Here is a 21,773-nt window from a genome sequence, read left to right as displayed (position 1 = left end):
AGGGCAGATTGTGTCACCCCAAGTTAGGTGTCAATTTTAGAATCTTTTGCTAGAAACTTTGCTAGAGATCTCATTGGTGTCCTCCAAACCACATTTCCCTAAGTTTCCCTATTAGGGTTCATGTGCTTGGTTCATGAATTGGATAATACACATTTTTAACAAAGTAGTGAGTTGTACAATAGTGATTCCAGAAGCTTCCAAGGTCCAGTTATGTCTTCCCTTAGCTTCTTGACCGAATTTGTTGGATAAGAGAGGGACAGTGGCTGACTTCAACCTTCACACATCAACAAAGCTTTATGTCTTGTTAATCATCATCAGAAACTGCTTGCCAAGGAAGGATTTAAGCTCAGCTTGACATGCGTCCCTCTGGCCTGATTTGACAAGCTGAAGGTGATTGCAGTGGGTCCCAACTCAGTCTAGTTGTGTTGAAACTTGAATTATGACCGGCCTAACCATTTTAGTCACCCACATGAGCTTTAGTTGTTGAGATTTGGCACATGGGCTAGACTGTTTCGGCTGGGCCTTGCCATTGAGCTTTTAGGCTTGCATGTCCCTACAATATAAATAGTCTTGCCATGGGTTTGTAATATACGTGGGTTTTTGTAGTTGCAATTTCTTATGGAAAAAATAAGTATAATTCCCATAAATTTTGTAGAAAAAATAGTTTTAAGAGATGGGTAATATGTCTTAAATAATTTATGTTTCTCATGGGTTAGCATATTTGCTAGGGAGTTTAGTATATCAAAATATGTGGTTGCCAAAAATTATTTTTGGGCTTTGATCATAATATAATACTTTTGCCAAATAATATTTTGGGTTTTGATAGAATAATTTTTTGCCAAATAGTTTTGGGTTTTTAATAAGATTTTGCCAAAATAGTGTTGGGTTTTTTATAAAATGTTGCCAAAATGGCATTGGGCTTTTTGTAAAAGGTTGCCAAAATAGTATTTGGCTTTTTGTTAAATGTAGCCAAAATAGTATTGGGCTTCTTGGAAAAGGGTGTCAAAATAGTATTGGGCTTTTTATAAAATGTTGCCAAAATAGCATTGAGCTTTTTGTAAAAGGTTGCTAAAATAGTATTGGGCTTTTTGTAAAATGTTTTCAAAATAGTATTGGGCTTTTTGTCAAATGTTGCCAAAATAGTATTGGGTTTTTTGTAAAAAGTTACCAAAATAGTATGAGATTTTTGTAAAATGTTACCAAAATAATATTTGGGCTTTTTATAAGATATTTCCAAAAGTAGTACTTGGGCTTTTAATAATATTTCGATATTTTGTAAAATATTGTCGTGTAACAACGAGCTTTGTAAAGAGTGTCGTGTAGTAACGGGCTTTGTAATAGGGTGTCGTGTAACAGCAGGCTTTGTAAAGAGTGTTGTGTAGTCACGAGATTTGTAATAGGATGCCGTGTAGCAACGGGTTTTGTAATAGGTTGCTGTGTAGTAACGGGTTTTGTAAAGAATATCATGTAGCAATGGGCTTTGTAATAGGGTGCTGTGTAGCGACGAGCTTTGTAAGGGGTTTCGTGTAGCAACGAGCTTTGTAAAGAGTGCCGTGTGGCAACGGGGCTTTGTAATAGAGTGCCGTGTGGCAACGAGTTTTGTAATAAAGTGCATGTAGCAACAGACTTTGTAATAGGGTGCCGTGTAGTAATGGACTTTGTAAATAATGTCATGTAGTAGCGGGCATTGTAATAGGTTGTTGTGTAGCAATGGGCTTTGTAAGGGGTGTTGTATAGTAACGAACTTTGTAATAGAGTGCCGTGTAGTAAGGTTGTCCACGGGTCGGGTTGGTTCGGGTTTGGGCCTGAATTGCACTCGACCTGATTGGGTCACGTTACTGGAAACTAGACTCATATTTGATCGAATATTTGGGTTGGATCTGTTGTTTTGAGTCATTGGTTGGGCGGGTCGGAGTTGTCGGTTGAGTGAGTTTGGGCTAAAGTTTAGGCTGATTTTATGGATTGGCATAGATTTTTTTTTTTTAATTTAATTTTTTGGCCTTTTTAGCCCAAAATAGTGGATTCGGCAGACTAGGCTTTTTTCACTGAATTTATTTTAAAATGGGCTGTCAAGCTAAGCTTGTATTAAGCATCTACACCACTTTACATCTTTTGGGTCTCCAGCCTTTATTGGTCCAAATTTAATCTTTCCCACATATTAACTACAAAAAATATAAAGACAACAAAATAACAAAAAGTAGAAAATGCCATATTTTTACCACTTGTTAAACATCCACACAAACAAAATACATGTAACAAACATTTTCAAAATAGCACGAGCTTGGTTGGAGCCTGGACAGTCAGCCAGTAGCTCAACTCAACTCAACAAGTAATAAATATTTCCAATGGCAAATAAGTCACAATCAAGCAACATATAAGAGTATACTACAATATTTCCATCTGTAAAGCAATAAACCAGAAGGTAGTAAGCTAGCTATAAAATGTTCCTAGCAATATATATAATCAATTACAATTATGAAATACCATAGGCATTTCCAAAAAATAGCTTTTCCACAACATTGAATGTCAAGTACTATATAGGGAAAGAGTTGATGTATTGTTAAGAAAAGCAATATCCAAAAGAGCTTGCAAAAGTCTGCCTCCTATACAAAAAGAATGACCTTCCTCCTACAATACAAGAGGTAAAAAAATATTTAATCAATAAGAGCAGTAACAATAAGGGCAGTAATAGTAAGCAACTAAGGGGCTAAGGGCAGTGACTGATCAAGCGAATGATCAATCATCAATACTGTTGCTTTATAACTAGAAAAGAAAAAGAAATGAAGAGTATATATTAAATTTTGTTTGACTTTGTGAGACATTTAATAAGACTTAATAAGACAAGAAGTTTTAGAATTTAAACATATTACCTAGGTCATGAAATTCCTCCTCTAATGCCTCTACCTCATCCATTGATTGGCGATGAGAAATTGGGATTGTGGCTAGAAGCCAATTTTGTGCACACACAAGGAGGGAGTGAACTCTGAAATGGATTAATTATGCACTCTCCCATTAGGAATGTTGGCTTAGAAGAAACAGTGGAAACATGCTGACTCACATGAGCTAATAAATTACTTGTTTCATAACTCTTACTATCAATATGATAGGATTTTTGGCAATAATTACAAATAGCCTTAGTAACATCCTTTTTTACCTTTCCATTTTCAAAATGATTCCAAACTAAGGAGTTTTTCCCACCATTAACATTAACAAGAGCTTTAGCTTGGGTACCAACAGAAGCTTTAGCTTGGGTGGCAATAGCATCAGCTTGTGTATCGACTGGTGTTTGGATAGATGGTGCATCAATGGAGGTTTCCATGACCTAAAAAAATCAAAGATAAGTATTAGCAAATTAGAACAACAAGGACAATTAATAATAATAATAATAGTAATAATAATAATAACAACGACACAAACCAAAAAGGAAAAACAGTATCTTACTTATGCAAAAACTAAAAACACATAAAAAAAAAAAAAAAAAAAAAAAAAAAAAAAAAAAAAAACAAAATCGAAAACAAAAAACATCCCAAATACAAACAACATGAGGCTTGAAATTTTATTAAATAATAAAAGCAAAAACAATGATGCTCAAAATTGATTAAACAATAGAAAAATGTCAATAACAACGACCACAATAGGAGATGTAACATCAAAAAAACGCATTAAAACAGTGGACTATGGCATTGGAGGCGGCTAGGGTTTGGATTTGGAGAATTGGATTAGAGAGAGGCCAAGAGCCAAATAGAGAACTGAGAGTTTGAGAGAGCCAAATAGAGAACTGAGAGTTTGAGAGTGGCTCTGTGTCTCTGTGAGAACTGAGAGTTTGAGAAGATCAAAACTTAAAGTGAAGAGTGAAGAGGAAGCATGAAGAGGAAGATTGAACTCTGAAGTCTAAAGTGAAAACTAAAGAGAATAGAAAGAGACAGTGAGAAATATGAGATATCATATCAAAGTTTGATATGTAATTGTGACCGTTCGATTTGGGTCTTGATTTTGATTATAACCGTTGATATAGAAATTAGGTAATTGTGCCACTGAATCATTGCTCAAATCACTGCTCAACCTCAAATCACTGTTCAATGTACTGTAAACTCTAATCAACATCGTTAATTTTGAATTTTGAATTGATTTAAACGATTGATTTTTAGATTGAGAATTTGTGTGAAAAAAGCTGACTTTTATCATTGATACACGTTTTCCAGATATCATAAATTTGGGTTGGTACGGTAAGGCATGTGAAATCAGAATTTTTTGGTATAAATAATTCAATCGGTTCAGGTTATTCGGGTGAAATTTTTTAAAATCCAAAACCCGAACCAATGATTCGGTTATTTTTATTACTAACCGGTAATCGACCGAAGACTAGAGTCAAAACCGCCCGTGGACCTTTGGTTTGGGCAGGTTTGGGCTGGCGAATCGGTTGGTCTGGGTCAGTGGACAACCCTACTGTGTAGCAGTGGGCTTTGTAATAGAGTGTTGTGTAGCAGTGGGCATTGTAAAGAGTGTCGTGTAGTAACGAGCTTTGTAATAGAGATTGTATAATTTTGTGGCCCAATTTTGGTAATGGTATGAGAAGTATTTGTGTTAGCCTAAGTTGGGTAGTAATATGGGAAAATGTGTAAGGGCCCAAGTTGGGTAATATGAGAAATATTTGTGAGGGCCTAAGTTAAGTAATATGGGAGATATTTGTGAGGGCCTAAAATAATTTATAGGGCTTGTATGGATATTTTTGGTGAATGGAAAAATGAAATTAGGACATAAAAAATTATATCTCAACAACTACCAATTCCTTTAGCATATTAAGCTAAAATATGAGTTGGTTTATTACCTCCCCTTAACTTGTGACATTTGCACAGTCCTGAAAGCTTCTAGTTTATAACAAATCCCAGTTACAATATTAGAAATGGCTGTCAGTGGATTACTCACTCCTCGAACAACATCAGAGAGCAGAAGTGGGTCGCATTCAAAGTGGGCATACCAATACCAACATCCCAGGAAAAATCCACAGCTTCCTTCAGTGCTTTCACTTAAGCTTCCAAAGGCCCTAAAAGATAATGGAGTATCTTGTTGAATGCGGCACCCACTCTACCTTCGTGATCCCGAACTACAACTCCCACGCCTGTTGCCTACTACTGTGCAAAGACTGCTCCATCAGTGTTGATCTTGTACCATGGAGGTTTTGGATTGATCCACAGATCCATGTCTTTTACAGCTGACTTAGGAGGCCAAAAGTTTGCTACCTGGGATTCATTGATCAACGATCTTGCTTTCTAAATAATCATACTAGTTGTTTGTCTGGTTTTTCCTTGCAGAACTTGATTTCGGTTGAACAAAATGCTCCAAGCAAAAGTGATAACTAGTTCCAGGATATCGTTGCCCACATGTTGCACGAACTTGAGATGCCACAACAGATCAATAAACTCATGGAAGTGTAACCCATTTAAGTAGCGGAATTCCAGAAAGTGTCCATACCTCTGGAGTTTTTCCATAATGCCAGAATAAGTGCCCGCTGCTTTCAGCTTCCATCCTGCAGGCCTCACATGCATGTTGGACAATCTAGGACTTGCCAGTGGCCGAGGTTAGCTTTGGTTGGAAGTATATTACAGCTTGCACGCCATGCAAAATTCTTGATTTTATTTGGAACATTAAGACCTCATAGAGACTTCCAGAAATAGAATGCTCCACGATTTTGTTTATTGAAGTTCTAGGGATTGGACTATTTGTGGAGGATAAAGCAACCTTGTAGGCAGTACCGTGAATTGGCCTTTAGGGGTATAAGCCCAGACCAAGCGGTCCACTGATAGTCTAGAGCTCAAGGGAATGCCAGGATCGTGGTGGCATCATTAGGGGAGAAAACCCATTTAATCAAGTCCGTATGCCAGCTTTTATTCAAAGGATTTGTCTTTTTAATTTGCCACAGTACTATCAAGAGATTTCCAGGAAGTGGAATAATAGTGGATATCACTTGCTTCTAACTCTATTTTTTTTTTTAGAGTTTCTACAGTAGCCCTCTTCGCCTGGAGAGCACTGTAGCAATTATTTTAGCAACTCCAAACATTTTTCACTATTAAAATAATCACCGGTTGAATAAAATAATTATTCTTTCTCCCTCATCCCTTTTCTCTTTCATTTTGCACTCTCTCTCTTTCTCTATCTCAATGGTTACAAAGTAAAACATACCACAATTGGAACAAAAACACAAAACACACTCGAAAAGATTTGAAACAAAAAAGAAATCTTTCTCATAAGCCTAATGAAATCAGAACAATAAAAGCAAAAAATCGCATTTTGTTGGAGGTAAGGAGGAGGACAAGCGACTATGGAGAAAGTGGTGTGTATGTATGTGGTGGAAAATTGGGTTAATGATAATTAGAAAAATTTTATGATCATATATATATATATATACAATGCTATATTTATAATATTTTCACAACAAGTTTTAAGTGGTAAGTTGTTACTAGTTGTTATGAATGAGCAAAAGTGTAATTTAAATTGTGAATTCAAATTAGAACCAATAACAACTTACCGCATGTGATTTAGTGTGAAAATATTGTGAAAATGTTATGGACGTAATATTTTTTTTTTTTTTTATTTTGAAAAAATTTTAAAAATGGATAATGATAAATCAATAAATAATAAATAAATAAAAACTAAGAACTCACTATATTGTTATCTCAAGTGCTTCAAGAGGTCCATTGAAGAAAAGACCACCCTTAATTTTGTCCATTGAAGAAAAGACCGCCCTTAATTTTAAAATTTGGACCCATTGAGAGATTTGGGAAATTTAGGTGCGAATGAATAAAGAAATATTAAAAAAAATAAAGGAAAAGTAAAGTAACAAGATAGAAATAATATTTAAAGAGAATAAAGAAATAATAAATAACGCATTAAAAATTGTATTTAAAAATATATGGTTGGGAATTAATAAAGAAAGATTAAAAAAAGAATAAAAGAAGAATAAAGAAAGAATCGTAGTAATAATATTTAGGGTAAATTTCACTAACTACCCCTGAGGTTTGGGGTATTACCAAGCACATCCAAAAGTTTTAAAAAGTGACCAATTTAGTCCTTGATCACTAACACCGTCTGTGCACCGTTTTACTAAACAATTTTTTTTTTTCTTTTCTTCATCTCCAGTAAAGAAGACCCAAAAGGACCCCAGAACCTGTTCTTGTTGTTCCCAAAGTCTAAGCTTGAAATCCCATTTCTGAAGCATGGAGGACCAAAGGTAGAGGTTGTTGTGAAAAAGGAAGTGAAAGGTGAAATAGTGGTTGGTGGCGATGAAGGTAAAGAAGACTCGACTAGGAAACTGGATGTTGTGAAGTTTGCAGAGAGGAAACCGTTGATTCCACCCCCTTTAGCGATTGAAGCTGAAGAGACTTCTGCTAAGACTTCCAATCCTTTTATCCTCTGGCAGGTCTGCCTTTTTATTTATATATTTGTTTTAATTTTTTAATTTTGTGTGTGTGTGTGTGTGTGTGTGTGTGTGTTGTGGTAAATTGTGTTTGGTTGTTGGGAATGTGGAGGAAAATGAGATAGAGAGCGTTTGAATGTGATGACTTATAATTTGTCTTGTTTGGTCATTGGATGATGGTGTTATTCAGGTTGAGTTGAGTATGGCATGATAAAGTTGTAGTGAGATTTTGAAATTGGGGTTGTGATAATTGTGTTTGGATGATTGAGTCTACACTTTGTTTTTGTGAGTTGAGATGGGCCTTTTTTTTAGTCGTGTTTTGTCGCCATTTGTGTGTCTGAAAAAGTTGCAAAATGCAGAGAAACTATATCAGCAAAGATGATTCAATTCAAGGCATAGGCAAAGGGACCATGGTTTACTGAGAAAGTTCTTGTTCTTCCTATAGAGATTTTTTAATCAAAGTCAGAGAAACAGCAGAGAGAGGGTTAGAGAAAGGGATGAGAGGTGAGTTAACGGTGTTTGGTTTCTGGAGAATGCTCCAGATTGGAAAGACAGAAAGAAGGGAGAGCTCGGCGTGAAGGGTGAGATGAAAAAAAGAAAAGAAAAAAATTGTTTAATAAAACGGTGCACAGACGGTGTTAGTGACCAAGGACCAAATTGGTCACTTTTTAAAACCTTTGGATGTGCTTGGTAATACCCCAAACCTCAGGGGTAGTTAGTGAAATTTACCCTAATATTTAAATGACTCAAGAAAACGATAGGGAGTGGAAGTGTATTTGTACTGTCCACTCTCGTTACAAAAATTTGAAGTAGCTGATGCTGTCATCTCCTCGTCTGACTCTCCCTCTATCTCATCTTACTGTCCACTCTCGTTACAAAAACGTGAAGTAGCTGAAGCTGTTATCTCGTCGTCTGACTCTCCCTCTCTTTTATCTCATGGGTGGTGATGGTGGTGCTAGTTTTGTCGCGATCTGGCGGTGCCGGTAGATGTGGTGGATTGGGCGCCTGAAAGTTGATTTTTGTAGGTTTATGTTGATATTTTCACTGTGAGTGCGGTGGTTGTCGGGTTTGTGTGGATTTTTGGCTTTGATTTGTGGGGTGGGTGCGGCGGTTTCTAGGTTTCTATTTTTATTTTTAGTTTGATTTGTGTGGTGGATGCGGTCCGGTTTGACGGTGCTGGGATTTATGATTTTTTCTGATCTAATTGGGTTTTGTGAATAGCATGGTTTGTTGAAGGATGGTACTAGGTAGTGAGAAGTCCCCCTTGGAATAAAAAATGATGATATCGACAATGAATAGTAGTTTTATTATGCCAAGGTCAAGTCTTCTTGTTTACAATTACAATCACACCAAACCCGTTTCACTTCTCCCATTCAAATTCCAATTCCACCATTCTCTCTCTCATTCTCATACTAAAAGCAAAAGCGAAAGGACCCTATTAAATCTCCACCACCAAAACCCTAATAGTAATAGCAAGAAGATGGTGGTCCAGTGCGCTTTATCATCGTCGGTATCAGAGGCAGTTAAAAAGGCGCTGATCCGATCTTCTTCTCTCACGTGGGAGTCGGCAATCCTGAGCAACATGTTGATCTTTGTATTGGGTTTACCAATTCTGCTTTCTGGCCTCTCTCTCTCAGGGATTGCCTCTGCTTTCCTTTTGGGCACTCTCACATGGCGAGCTTTTGGTCCCTCTGCTTTCCTTCTCGTTGCCACTTACTTCATCATTGTAAGCAAATCCCATTTCAATTCTTGTTTTTTTCTTCTCTAATTTTGTGAAAACTACACCCAAAAAAAAAAAAAAAAAAAGAGGTTAATTTATGAGCATGTTGTGAAATTGGATGTGTGCAGTAGTATTGTTGACCATAAAATCCGAACACATGATTGCATAAGTTTTATCCTAATGTATTGCAACTAGGGAACTGGACCTAAGTTTTATAGTTGTACTTTTTGCTGCTTCTTCTTCTTCTTCTTATAATGGAATTATGTGTTATATATGTTGTAGGGGACAGCAGTAACGAAAGTGAAAATGGCACAAAAGGAGGCACAGGGGGTTGCTGAGAAGAGAAAGGGAAGAAGAGGACCAGGCAGTGTTATTGGTTCCAGTGCTGCTGGTTGCATCTGTGCATTTCTTTCAATTTTTCAAGTTGGGGGACCTGCTTTTTCTCAGCTTTGGAAACTCGGCTTTGTTGCCAGTTTTTGTACTAAGTTGAGTGATACTGTCTCAAGTGAGATAGGGAAGGCATATGGTAAAACAACGTAAGTATGAAGTAATAATGCATCTTTAGTTTAATTTTATTATTACATTTTCTAATTCACTCACTAATGAATGAAATGTTAGCTAATGGTGGAAATCTAAAGCCTATTTATCTTTCCTATATGCAATTTAGGGTCAGTATTGTTGCTCAATGCTAAGAAGATTTTCATTAAGTTCTTAAATTTAATTTTCAATCTATCAAATGGCAATTCAGCCAAAAAAAAAAAAAAAAAAAAAACAATGAATCAAATGGCAGAAGCAAAATTGTGAAGTGATATATGAAATACTATCTGCAGAATCACCAATTTGTTTTCCTTTTCTTCACTCCTCTCATTGGTACTATTTGCACAAACTCTGAACACATTATCTCTCTTTTTTCCTTCTTCCTTACAACTCTAAATTAAGTGCTTTTGCTTACCTATCAAAACATTAAAATCAAACATGTTTCTCTACCAAATCAACATATAATAACTCATCAACTCACCCTTTAATTCCTAAATACAACCACTTTCCAAAATTTTTTAGGGTTAAAACAGTTTTCTATTTGGGTTTTTATTTTATTAGTTATGGTCAATTTTATAGACAGCGGCAAATCTGTAATTTCTGCCATTCCTGTGAATTATGGGTAATTGGATACTTTATTTGAGTCTAGAATTATCTAGAAAATTCTAAGTATCTTAGGTTTTTATCTTTGGGTCCAAGTTAGTATTTTATTAGGTTTTAGATTACTAGTCATAGTAACCCTATTACTACTCCCAAGAGTCCTAATACTGCTAGGATAAGGAAGTCTTTAGATATATTAATGCTTATCAAAGGAGAAGTGTTGATTAATAAAATTATTGAGTGTTTTACTTATAAAAAAAATAAAATTATTGAGTATTTTGAGCGTTGGGGCGTGTTGACCTTTGTGTGATGTTTTCTCTCTTTTCCTCACCTTTTCTTTCTTTATGGTACTGTTCACTCAGGATACAGCGCATGAACACCAAAAAAATCTCTCATTTTCTTCTTCCTTACAATCCTAAATCAGGCCCTTTCTTTTACCTATCAAAGCCTTAAATCCTCACATACTTTCTACTACCAAATAGTCATCAAATAAGTCATCAAACCGCCTTTTAATTCCTAATACAACCCTACGTTTCTTCAACAACTTCAAATTTAAAATCCAAAATTCTTCTTAAACCTAAACCCGCCACAACCACACGAAGACAGATTCCCCAATTTGTCCTACATCAACTTTCCTTCCTTATTACATTTACCAGTGTAATTTGCTATAATGGACAAGCAGAGTTGAGGCTTTTGCGTTGATGGCAATGATCTAAAATGTTTCTCAAACCTCAGTGGACATGAATTATGTCATAGAAAGTTAGAAAGTTGAGGCATTAGTAGCCTTGATAAGCCAGTGGGCTAGAGCTGAAATGGTACTTCCATAAGAATGGCTGAAGGGTGAGGTCATGGGTCCTACATGATGACATTTCTAGTTCTTATTGGTTTTTGTGACACCCTTATTACTATATGTAGCCCCAAGGCTAAGGGCATGTTTGGTACATTGAATGAGGATTATTACAGGAATGATAATCCTTATTACTAGGAACTAGGAATAAAATATGTTGTGATGGAATAACTAAACCTATTCACAAGTTTGGTTGAGTTGTAACATTAGAATAAAACTTACAATTTATTTTAAGAAATATCTTACTCATACAATTATATTTTCTTAAAAATGATTTCTTTTAAATTTGATAGAGATGAGTTATTTTTTTAATGATTTTTTATTTTTAAAATTGTAATGTGTATATGGAAAGTTTGTTTATTTGGAAATATATTAATTTTAAAAATTATTACTCCTACCAAGGAATAGCTATTGCAACCCATTTAGAGATGAATAATTATTTATCATTTTAAAGAATAGCTATTCATAAGTAATGATTATTCTGGAAACATTTTCTGTTTTTTAAAAGACACTTTCCGCTCAAAAGGCTCTTTTTTTTTTCTTTTTCTTTTTCTTTTTTGGTTGACCAAACTTTACTTTTCTGTTGGCTTTTGTTTTCTGATGTATCTAACACCATAAAGTGCAGAAAACATTTTCCAAAAAATGTTTACCACCGAAACTAACAGGGAATGTAATTATTATAGGTTTTAACCACAGGGAGTAATTTGTAATTTTTCCTATAACTTTGGAGAATCTTGTGTACATATGCTGTGTACTGATGAGGTATCTCCTCTGTGTGTGGTTGTGTGTGAGCAATCCCTATTATATTTGCCTATTTTGGTAACTATTATGTTAAAAGTGTACTTTATGTTCACATGTCTAGCTTTAGTCTACCAATTTCATTGCATTTTCCTCAATGCATTCTTGTTTCTTAATCACATCTACTGTCAATAATAAGAACAATAATGAATTCTATTAGAGAGGGAGATTCTCTTCTTTAGTGTCCTCTATTGCATACCCTAGATAACCCTAGAGAAAATGATCTATTTAGCAAAATATGAGAGATGTACAACTAAGACGAAAAACAATCAAAGAAATTTCAAGAATACTTAAAATATTGGCTTAATAAAAATAGAAATAAGTGGTTCATGGTTAACGATTATAAGGGGTTCATGATCTATTTAGCATAACCCTTGGTATCTCCTCTCTCTCTCTCTCTCTCTCTCTCTCAAAAACTTCCCACATCTATTTACTCTACATTTATTTTTGAGAAGTACTACGTCCACAACATTTTCATAACAAATCATAGGTAGTTAGTTGTTATTGGTTTTAATTTGAACCTCCTATTGAAATTACTTTTTTGTCCCACCAATAATAATCCGTAATAACTTGCCATTTAGAGTTTGTTGTGAAAGGGTTATGAAAATGTTGTAGACATAGCATTTTTATCTATTTTTAAATAGGTTTTTTTTTTTTTTTTGGATATCCACATGCATCACGTGTAAACATCTGATAGTTATATTGATAATAACTATAATAATGATGATAATAATCTATTGCTGGCACCTTTGGATTATTAATGCTAATTTTTTCCAAGATAGTATTAATGAACTAAGATTTGAGGTTTATTGACTACTAGTGTGCTTATATCACATGAAGTTTGTAGCTTCATGCAGCGTGAATGTGTAACTTAATACCAAATCAACATTGTTTGAATTGGTTTCTGGTAATTTTGTGTTCAGTATATGGGGCCTTGCTTAAAGCATGACATGCATTTTCCAAAATCAACATTTATTTTTGGGATATTTTGCCCCTTGCATGTATTTTAATATTTACTTCTCAATATTTGTTTTTAATCATTTAAATCGGTACTTCTGAGCAGGTATCTAGTTACGACGTTTAAGACAGTCCCAAGGGGAACTGAAGGGGCTGTGAGTGTCGAGGGAACCATTGCTGGACTTTTAGCATCAATTCTTCTTTCCTTTGTTGCTTGTGTCATGCGTGAGGTACTCTACACCGTCTTCCCACTATTATTGAATACTTGTTCCTTTTTTTTTGGTCAAAATTTGTTCTGGATCTGTTTCTTATTTATATTAAAAACTCCTTTTCATTTTTGTCCCCCACAACACCCCCCCCACCCAAAAAAAAAAAAAAAAAAAAAAATCAGAAGATTGCAGTCGTGATTCTTTCAACAGAAATTTCTGTCCCTCATAAGTCCACTGATATTCCACCTACTAATATATGCATAAAAGAAATGGAAAGAAAAGTTGATTCATCGAAAACTCACTTCTATAAAATGTGACTTCTAAGAAATAAGAATCAGCAAATGCATTAAGCTTTTGGATATCCATGATAAGATAATGTTGGAATTTATTGGATATGGTCATTATTTGATTTTGGCATGTCCTGGACATGGATAATGTATGATCTTTGTATTTGGCACCCTTGTAATTACTGTTGTTGAGATTACTATGTAGAATGACTTAACCAGATTATATCTCGACTTAATAATTAAACTTGTATAGTTTGAGATATTTTAATTTATTTTCCTTTTTTGTATTTTTCTGGTGAAACAGATAAGTGCACCTGAAGCAATTATATGCATAATAGCTTCCCAGGTTGCTAATGTTGGTGAGAGCATAATAGGTGCTGCACTTCAAGAGAAGGAAGGATTTCAATGGGTATGCAATTCATATCCCAATAATTCTGCAAAACTTTTTGAGTCCTATTACTTGAATATAGTCTGATCAGTCTGTAGTAGAATTTTTTTGGGTTTTATCGGATTACAAATGTTAGGTTATGGCATTGGTAAATAGATCATTAGTCATCTTGAACTTTGAATTATTTTGATCATGTAGGCAACTTCTTGTTCCAGTCTTGGAGTTGTGGATTCTGCTGGGTTTTGGTGGGGCAGGGGCAAGGTCAGGGACGGACCCATGTTGGCCACAATCCCCCCCCCCCCCTCCTCAAAATCTTGGCCCTTAACCAAAATTTAACACAAATAACATCACAAATTAAACAAAAAAAAAAACCATTTATAAGCCCAAACAGCCCACAAATTTAATAAAAACTTCACAAAAATTAATTAAAAAAATTGATACCCACAGATCAGCCCATTGACAAAAAAAATTAGAAAAAACAAGAGACCAATATAGTCATATAGACTAGAAAAAGAGAGTTCGAGAGTTGAACTATATCTGTTACCAGATCTGCCCCAACAGTTCTAAGTCAGAGAGAGAGAGAGAGAGAGAGAGTGTGTGGCGGAGAGCTCCGATGTGGACAAACCACAATTGTGCTACCACCAGCCACTCCTCAGTCCTCGCCTCACCAGATCTGTGATTCAATCTCACAAGTATTTCTCTCTCTTTGAAGCCTATTCCTAATTTTCTTTGACTGTGATATGATTTTCGGTTGAGTGTATTTGTGTGTTTTGCTGAGCCGAGATGTGAGAAGTAAGATGTGGCAATAGTAAAGTGTGGCAGACTATTTCTATGACTTTTGTGTTTTGGAGACAATGAGTTCTAGAATAAAGTAGTTAAAAAGAGTTACGTAATAGAGACTTTTAGAGAGGACAAACTCGGGTGTGGGGATGTGGCTAAATGGGCTACAGTGTGGTGGAAAAATGCAGTGTGTTATAAATTATTAGTGTTGGTAGTGGGGTTACAGTGTGTGTTGTGGGGACAGTGGGTGAGTGATAGAGTGAGTGAGTGTAGACCATGTGCTTGAATAATTTATATAGTGTATTCTAACTATTTCTAATTAATACAGTATTCTAACTATTTTTTAGATAGAAACAAAGACATAATAAATTATAAAAATGTCACACAAATTTAACCAAATAAAATTGTTAAACTCGCCCACATTGCCAACTGCTAACTCATAATGCTATAACAGTATAACTAATAATCTGTATAACTAATAATCTGAAAACTAAATATATCTATAAATTGAGAACTATCAAATTAATTAATAATTAATGCATCACACATATCACCTACAATTTATTTTTAATTTTTGCTTTCTTCTGAAAATTCAAATCTGTTGACTAATGGCATCGTTAAGCGAGATACACAGGATATGGGGGAGTTGGGAAGGAAAAAAGTACTAGTTTTGGGGCAAAACCTGTGCTTGTCAATCATGAGGCAGATTTGAATGGTATCATTGCTGGGGTAGTTTTAAATGCCCACATGAAAATAGCACGCGGTCCTTAATGGCAATGGGAGGTGCAATGGGCCAACATTAATGAAGAGGGCCAATCTATATATTTTTTTTTGATAAGTAATAAGATATATTGATAAAAAAGGAACACCCTAGTGCACCGGGAGTGAACAAGGTAAAGGAAATCAAATACAAAAATTGCAAGAGTCTAGGAAAAACTAAACCTCGTAGGTCCCATTTTAAGACTAAACCTCAAAACTCAATCCTCCTTTCCAACCAAAAACTACAACCCAACTCCCCACATCTACCTCACTTTACCCCGAAACCCATCACACAAAAGCCCAATCTCTCCCTACCTGGAACCTCCTCTTCTTCACAGCCATCAACTTCAAATCCACATGCCCAACCCATCAAGCCCAATCACCTCCCACACATCAATACTACCAAACTCAAGTCAATACCAACATCAAACACAAAACCACAAGCCCAAATTCATCATTACCAAAGCAGCCACCATCAATCAACCTATCAAACATTTTGTTAATGAGTCCAAATTTGGTAAGAACAGGGTGTAAAACCCATGTTTTACACATCCAATAATAGATTGCCACGTCAGCTTTTTACTTAATGAGAAATACATCCCGCCACACCTAATAGCATCTCAATTAACTCCCACTTTCATCAATGTCTTTGATTTCACAACAAACTTAAACCCAAATCTCATCCTTTCCTATCCCCCCCCAACCCCCCCCCCCCCCCCAAAAAAAAAAAAAAAAAAAAAAAAAAAAACTGAAATCTCATTGTTTTAGCAAGTTTGCTCAAGTTTTAATTTTTCTTGATTTCTTCTTTTTCCCAAAATGGATTTCGAGATTTCTCAATCATTCCGTCGACTATCAATAAAAGACAAGATTCTATGTTTCTATGTTGACTATGGAACAAAAAACAAAATTCTATGTTACTGTGCAAAACCCATACCGACAAGATATCCAAACATAGCAAATCACCTAGTAAAACCCAATAACAAAATATAGCAAAACAAACGTTGAAGTCACATATTCCACTTTCAAGGTTTCAATAGTGACTCCAATGAATTGATGTGGTGGAGGTCTGGCTAGGTAATGCGGCGGTAAACGGAGGTTAGGCTAGGTTTGTGGCAGGAGAATGAGGAGTTGAGGAGGGAGATGAGATTTTAGGGACTCTTTTTCACATCTGGTCTGAAAACGTGAAATAGAGTTTTTTTAAAGATGTTATTAGGTGTATTAGGATGTATTGATTTTACAATGAGTCTTAAGTAAAAGGCTGATGTGGCATGATCTTATTGGCTGGTGTAAGGTTTACACCCCGTCCTCATTGAATTTATTCTCTTTATTAATACCCTCAAAACCAACAACATACTGATATAGACCAGTTAACATTTCTGCAATCTCCCCAAATCCAACTAACAATCCTTTCTTCTCCTCCACTTCCTAGATGGGCTAAAGGAGATTGTCCCACTAGCACGATGATATGATGGGGGCTGTCTCTCATCCTTTTGCGGTCGACAGTCTTCATCTCTTTGTGTTGCTGTTGCGGATTCAGGGACTACTCTTTCCGAAGCTTGGTCTGACGATCTTGAGCTCGTTCCTCTTGCCCAAACCAACAAGGAGCTTCAGCCCTCAATTAGGCTGGTTTTTATTTATTTTATTTATTTTTTATGGCTTGGATAGGTGGTCTTGGGGCAACTCTAGAGATTGGGTTTTTGAATTGAGAGATGGAAGACAAGTGGTGATTCCACTTTCCCTTTATTGATCTCTAGAGAAGTCTCATATAGTTTTTGGGCTCAGTTGATGAGTTAGATAGTGTAAGCAGGCAAGGAAAGGAGCTTTTGCTCAGGGAGGAGGGGCTTCCTTTGAATTGGGCTGATGATTGTGAGTGCGATGTAGCCTGGGATGCTTTATCTACTGATGTGGATGAGGAGCCCATGTTTGTAGCGCCTTTAGCAACAGCAAGCGCAACAGCGGCAATGACATCTCCAGTGAAGAATGTTGAAGATGAGGCAAACAAACAGTACTCAGTTGTTGCTTTGGGTTACTGGAAAAATCAAGCCGTTAAGAAATCAGTGGGCACTTCCTTGGAGAATCTTAAGGTATAGGTTGGATTATTTCTATCTCTAGAGGCTAGGAAAAAATAGCAACTGGTTGAAGAAAGTGCCCAGAAGAAATTGACAAAGATGGGCATGAAAGGGAAGCAGGAGTTGAAGAATATGTGAATTCTTGAAATCATGAGAATGGATCAACCAAGACAAGGAGTGTCAGTAGGGATAGGGACCTAATGGTGCATCAATTAATCTTAGAATTATTTTATGGAATGTTAGGGGACTGAATGATAATGAGAAGCAGCTTCGGGTCAAGAACATCATCAAGATATGGAAGACAGATATTGTTTGTTTGCAGGAAACAAAAATGGATTTAATCACAAGAGGGGTGATATGTAGTATATGGGGTTGCCAACATTTTGATTGGGTTTTCTTAGGGTCAATTGGTTCCTTTGGAGGTTTTTTGGTGTTTTGGGATAGAAGGGTAGTGGAAAAATGGAGGCAGTAGGTCGCTTCTCTGTTTCTTTGTCGGTTCAAGAATGTTGCTGACAACTTTGAGAGGGCTCTTTCTGGGGCCTATTGCCCTAATGTTGATAGAGATAGACAACTTTTGTGGGAGGAGTTGGCCGGGATTAGAAGTTGGTGGAATGTGCCTTGGTGTGTGGGAGGTGATTTTAATGTGGTGAGGTTCCCGTTAGAGCGCCTTGGTGCAGAATCCTTTACCCCTGCTATTCATAAGTTTTCTGATTTCATAGCAGATCATGGTGTACTAGATCTTCCTTTGGAAGGGGATGCTTTCACATGGTCTAATTCTTGTGTTGAGGCATCGAGATCTAGGATTGACAGATTCCTCTTGTTGCCTGATTGGGAGGATAAGTTCCCTTTTGTTTGTCAGCGTAGGATGGCTAAACTGGTCTCAGATCATTTTCCAATTCTGTTAGAAGGGGGGAATTTTTAGAGGGGTAAAAGACCATTCAGATTTGAGAACATGTGGTTAAAGGCAGAGGGTTTTGTCGAGAAAGTGCATTCTTGGTGGGACTCCTATAATTTTTAGGGATCTCCCAGTTATAGAATTGCTAATAAACTGAGAGCTTTGAAGGTCGATTTGAAAAATGGAATGAGGATGATTTTGGTCATATGTAAGAGAAGAAAAAAAAGGTTATGGATGAGTCTTAGTGATTTGGACTCTCTCTGGAGGAAACTCGTCCCTTGTCTGATGTTGAGAATTTGGAAAAGGAATGTCTCACAAGTGAGTTGGAAAAGACAACTCTTTTGGAGGAAATCTGTTGGTGGCAAAAATCTTGAATTCTCTATCTTAAAGAGGGTGATAGAAATACAAAATTCTTCAAATGTTGAATGACTTGGAATTCTATAGATTATCTGAGGAGGATGCAGCCTGGTTGGATAGACCTTTTAATGAGGATAAGGTGCTTGGAGTGATTCAAGGATTTAATGGCGATAAGGCTCTAGGTCCTGATGGTTTTTCTATGGCCTTCTTTCAGTCCTGTTGGCATATTCTAAAGCCATAAATTATGAAGCTGTTTCAGATAATATGAAGCGGTGAGTTGTTTATTAGTTCGATAGTTATTAGTTCATACTATGGGCCAGTCCGTTTTTTTGACTACCAACCCTACAAAAACCAACGAGTCACGCACGAAGCATAGCAATTATATCAATATAAAAAAATGAATTGAATTTTTATTCAACCTTATAGAATTGCGCTTTTTTTTATTATTTAACAGAAAAAGAATGAAAGAGTTTGTCATTTTTTGCTTTTTTATTTCCGATAGAATGTAAAGACAAGTCAAATAAAGGCTTAGGCTTCCTCGCCTACAAATATCCAAATTTTGATGCCTAATACCCCATAGATAGTTCCAATTGCATAGGAACAATAATCAATTTTAGCTCGAAATGTTTGTAGAGGAACTCTACCCTCTCTGATCCATTCGACACGCGCAATCTCTTTTCCGTGGATACATCCTGCAATTTGTACTTGAATTCCTTTTGTACCTGCTTGTTCAGTTAATTCAATAGCCTTTTTCATTGCTTTTCGAAATGAATCCCTATTCTTTAATTGTTTGGCTATAAATTCAGCGAGAATATTAGGGTGTCCATAAGGGTTTGTAATTCTTGTAAGAGCAATGTTGAGTTTTTGGTTTACACAATTAATTTCTTTTTGTACATCTATCTGCAATTCTTCGATTCTTTGAGGCCTGCCCACAACTTAAATGCCCTGAATATTTAGTCCCGATCCCCTCCCTGGATTCAATAACCTTACAGTCATTGAACTATATTGGTTGCTTCGGATTCATGTGACCAGAGGCTAAAATGTCCCAAACACGGGATTTATATCTTCAGATTCATATATCCAAAGGCGGAAATGCCCTAACATGGGACTATTACTATTTAGTCCTATCCTAATCCCAGTCACGTGTGCCAAACAGGACCTTTTTTTATTTTTATAAAATTTTTGCACAACTGGTAAAATTAGACTCTGGAATTATTTGAGAGTCCATTCTATAGTTGATTTTGTTTTATTTTTGGCGAGAGGAAGCATTGTGTTTCTCTCTATAGGGCAGCCCATCTGTTCCTCTCCCTCTTACCTGACTGGCTGTAATGATTCAGTCTCATAAGGTGTCTGGTTCTGTTTTGCAGCTCAACAACGATGTTGTCAATATTATCAATATATCAATGGGCAGCATTATAGCGGTGCTGATGCAGCAACTTCTGCTCCAAAAATGGTTCATGTGAATTTGCTGCCACCTCTCCCTAGATATCAGGCATCTTAACCCGATGCTGTAATGGGGGTTAGGAGGCAAACCTTGTGTTGGAAGGGGTGGGAATCATGGCAATACGAGGACATCAATGTATAGTTGTAATAGCTAATTTATTTTATTTCTTTTTCTCTGTATCTTCATCAATCAAAATCTTTATCGTATGCTCATTTCATTTGAAATTAAAGATAAAAAAGTGTGTTGTTGGGAACATAAAAACAAATGAAGTGCTTACACCTTCAGTGGAACAATTATTTATTTTTGTTTTAGTATCTTTCTTTCATTAATTGGCGTATTTGTATGTTATTATTGCTGATCATGGAAAGTCCATTGCTATGGATCAAGTAATTTAATACATAGAAGCTTGTGCTCAAACAGGGGATTCAGGTAAGATACTAACAGTTTGCATTTGAAACCATAACCAGGATTTTGTATTCGTTATGCTTTCATTCAAAGACTGGGTTATCTTGAATTAACCCCTTTATTTATTTTTTGCGGCCAATCTGAAAAGAAGAAAATAAAGAAGAGGGTTTTTTTTTTTTTTAATTGAACCTTGAAACTTGCTCATCTAAATAGGATTAACTAGATGTTTTTCCAAGGGAAGGTAAATTCAAGCTCATCTGAATAGGATTAACCCAATAAAAGAATAACTTGGAATCAAAGAAAATTAATCTAAATTACAAGGAATCTCTAAGACAACTCTAGACTCAACTAAATTAACAAAAATATCTTTAATTCATAGCAGTTCCAAAAACTGCAATTCTACCCTTGAATACAAAACTGGCCATAACTTGTAATATAAAAAAAATCAAATAATTAACTGTTTTAACCCTAGAATGCTTATAACTGGACCATTAAAACCATAGGCCACTTGCTTCAAAAACAATTTGACTTCACGCATTGACCCAATAAACTAAAGCTTGAATGGAAAAAATTTTGAAATAGCAACAAATTAATCTTCCATGATTGCCACACCAGCAGATGCTGAAATTAAGTACATGGGAAGAGTTAAATCAGTCCCTGAATATTTAGGAGCCGGTTTAAACTATAATTCTCAATGGCCAAAGCCAATGATTCAACTCTTGGTTCAGGTCACTGTCACTTCTCAAGTTGAAACCCCAAGTGCCGGTTTCCTTTGGGTTTGATGCCAAACCTACCCAACCTAAATCAAACTAAACATCCACATACCCACAACCATAAAAACTGGAAAACGCAATAGAGGATAGATGATTCTTTCACAAAACTAATTTTTAACTAACTTCACACTATTTAACATTTACTATAGCTCTTTCAGTTTTTATTTTTATTTATTTATATGTAATAGAAGTTTTATTGATTAAAAAGTACAATATGTTTGTGGTGGGCCTTTTGTGATTTTGGGCTGGACTGCCTCCTGCTGTACTAAGTCCAAGTGTTCTGGATAAGAGAGTTGGGACCGGTCCAGTTGCAATTCACCCTGATCTAGCTTGCACACAAACTATGCCCCATTTGTCGAAACTTTTAGTCACATGCCTATGGCAGACGAAGTTGCTATAGAAAAGTTATAGCAGATAAATGCAATAAAACAATGATAAAAGAAATACGTTTCTTGTTAGGCAAAACAAGTAAGAGATCCTTAGATAAAACAGGGAAAATGAACACATTATAGGTGATATTGCAAAGAAAAGATA

General features: G+C 35.9%; 1 protein-coding gene across 2 annotated transcripts; it reads left to right on the top strand.

The window, feature by feature from the left end:
* Positions 1–8,175: 8,175 nt before the first annotated feature.
* On the top strand, positions 8,176–20,372 carry LOC115955670 (protein VTE6, chloroplastic-like). Of its 2 annotated transcripts, none has more exons than XM_031073903.1 (5): positions 8,176–9,140; positions 9,417–9,670; positions 12,980–13,103; positions 13,674–13,778; positions 13,956–14,108. In XM_031073903.1, exons 1-5 carry the CDS (start codon positions 8,691–8,693, stop codon positions 14,091–14,093), a joined length of 1,071 nt encoding a protein of 356 aa, XP_030929763.1. In that variant the 5' UTR covers positions 8,176–8,690; the 3' UTR covers positions 14,094–14,108. The 2 variants fall into 2 exon arrangements, with proteins under 2 accessions (XP_030929763.1, XP_030929764.1); XM_031073904.1 differs by lacking the exon at positions 13,956–14,108 and adding an exon at positions 19,985–20,372 and having other exon boundaries at positions 8,179–9,140.
* Positions 20,373–21,773: the final 1,401 nt, after the last annotated feature.

Source organism: Quercus lobata, chromosome 8 (genome assembly GCF_001633185.2).
Source record: "Quercus lobata isolate SW786 chromosome 8, ValleyOak3.0 Primary Assembly, whole genome shotgun sequence".
In the NCBI taxonomy this organism is placed as follows: Eukaryota; Viridiplantae; Streptophyta; class Magnoliopsida; order Fagales; family Fagaceae; genus Quercus; species Quercus lobata.
The sequence above is the reverse complement of the archived record's forward strand: the minus strand, read 5'-3'. Positions and strand labels throughout refer to the sequence as shown.

Coding starts and splice junctions, on each gene's coding strand:
- LOC115955670 (XM_031073903.1), top strand. CDS start 8,691: ATGATGATATCGACAATGAATAGTAGTTTTATTATGCCAAGGTCAAGT. Junction 13,104..13,673: donor TTGCTTGTGTCATGCGTGAG/GTACTCTACACC, acceptor CTGGTGAAACAG/ATAAGTGCACCTGAAGCAAT. Junction 13,779..13,955: donor AGAAGGAAGGATTTCAATGG/GTATGCAATTCA, acceptor TTGATCATGTAG/GCAACTTCTTGTTCCAGTCT.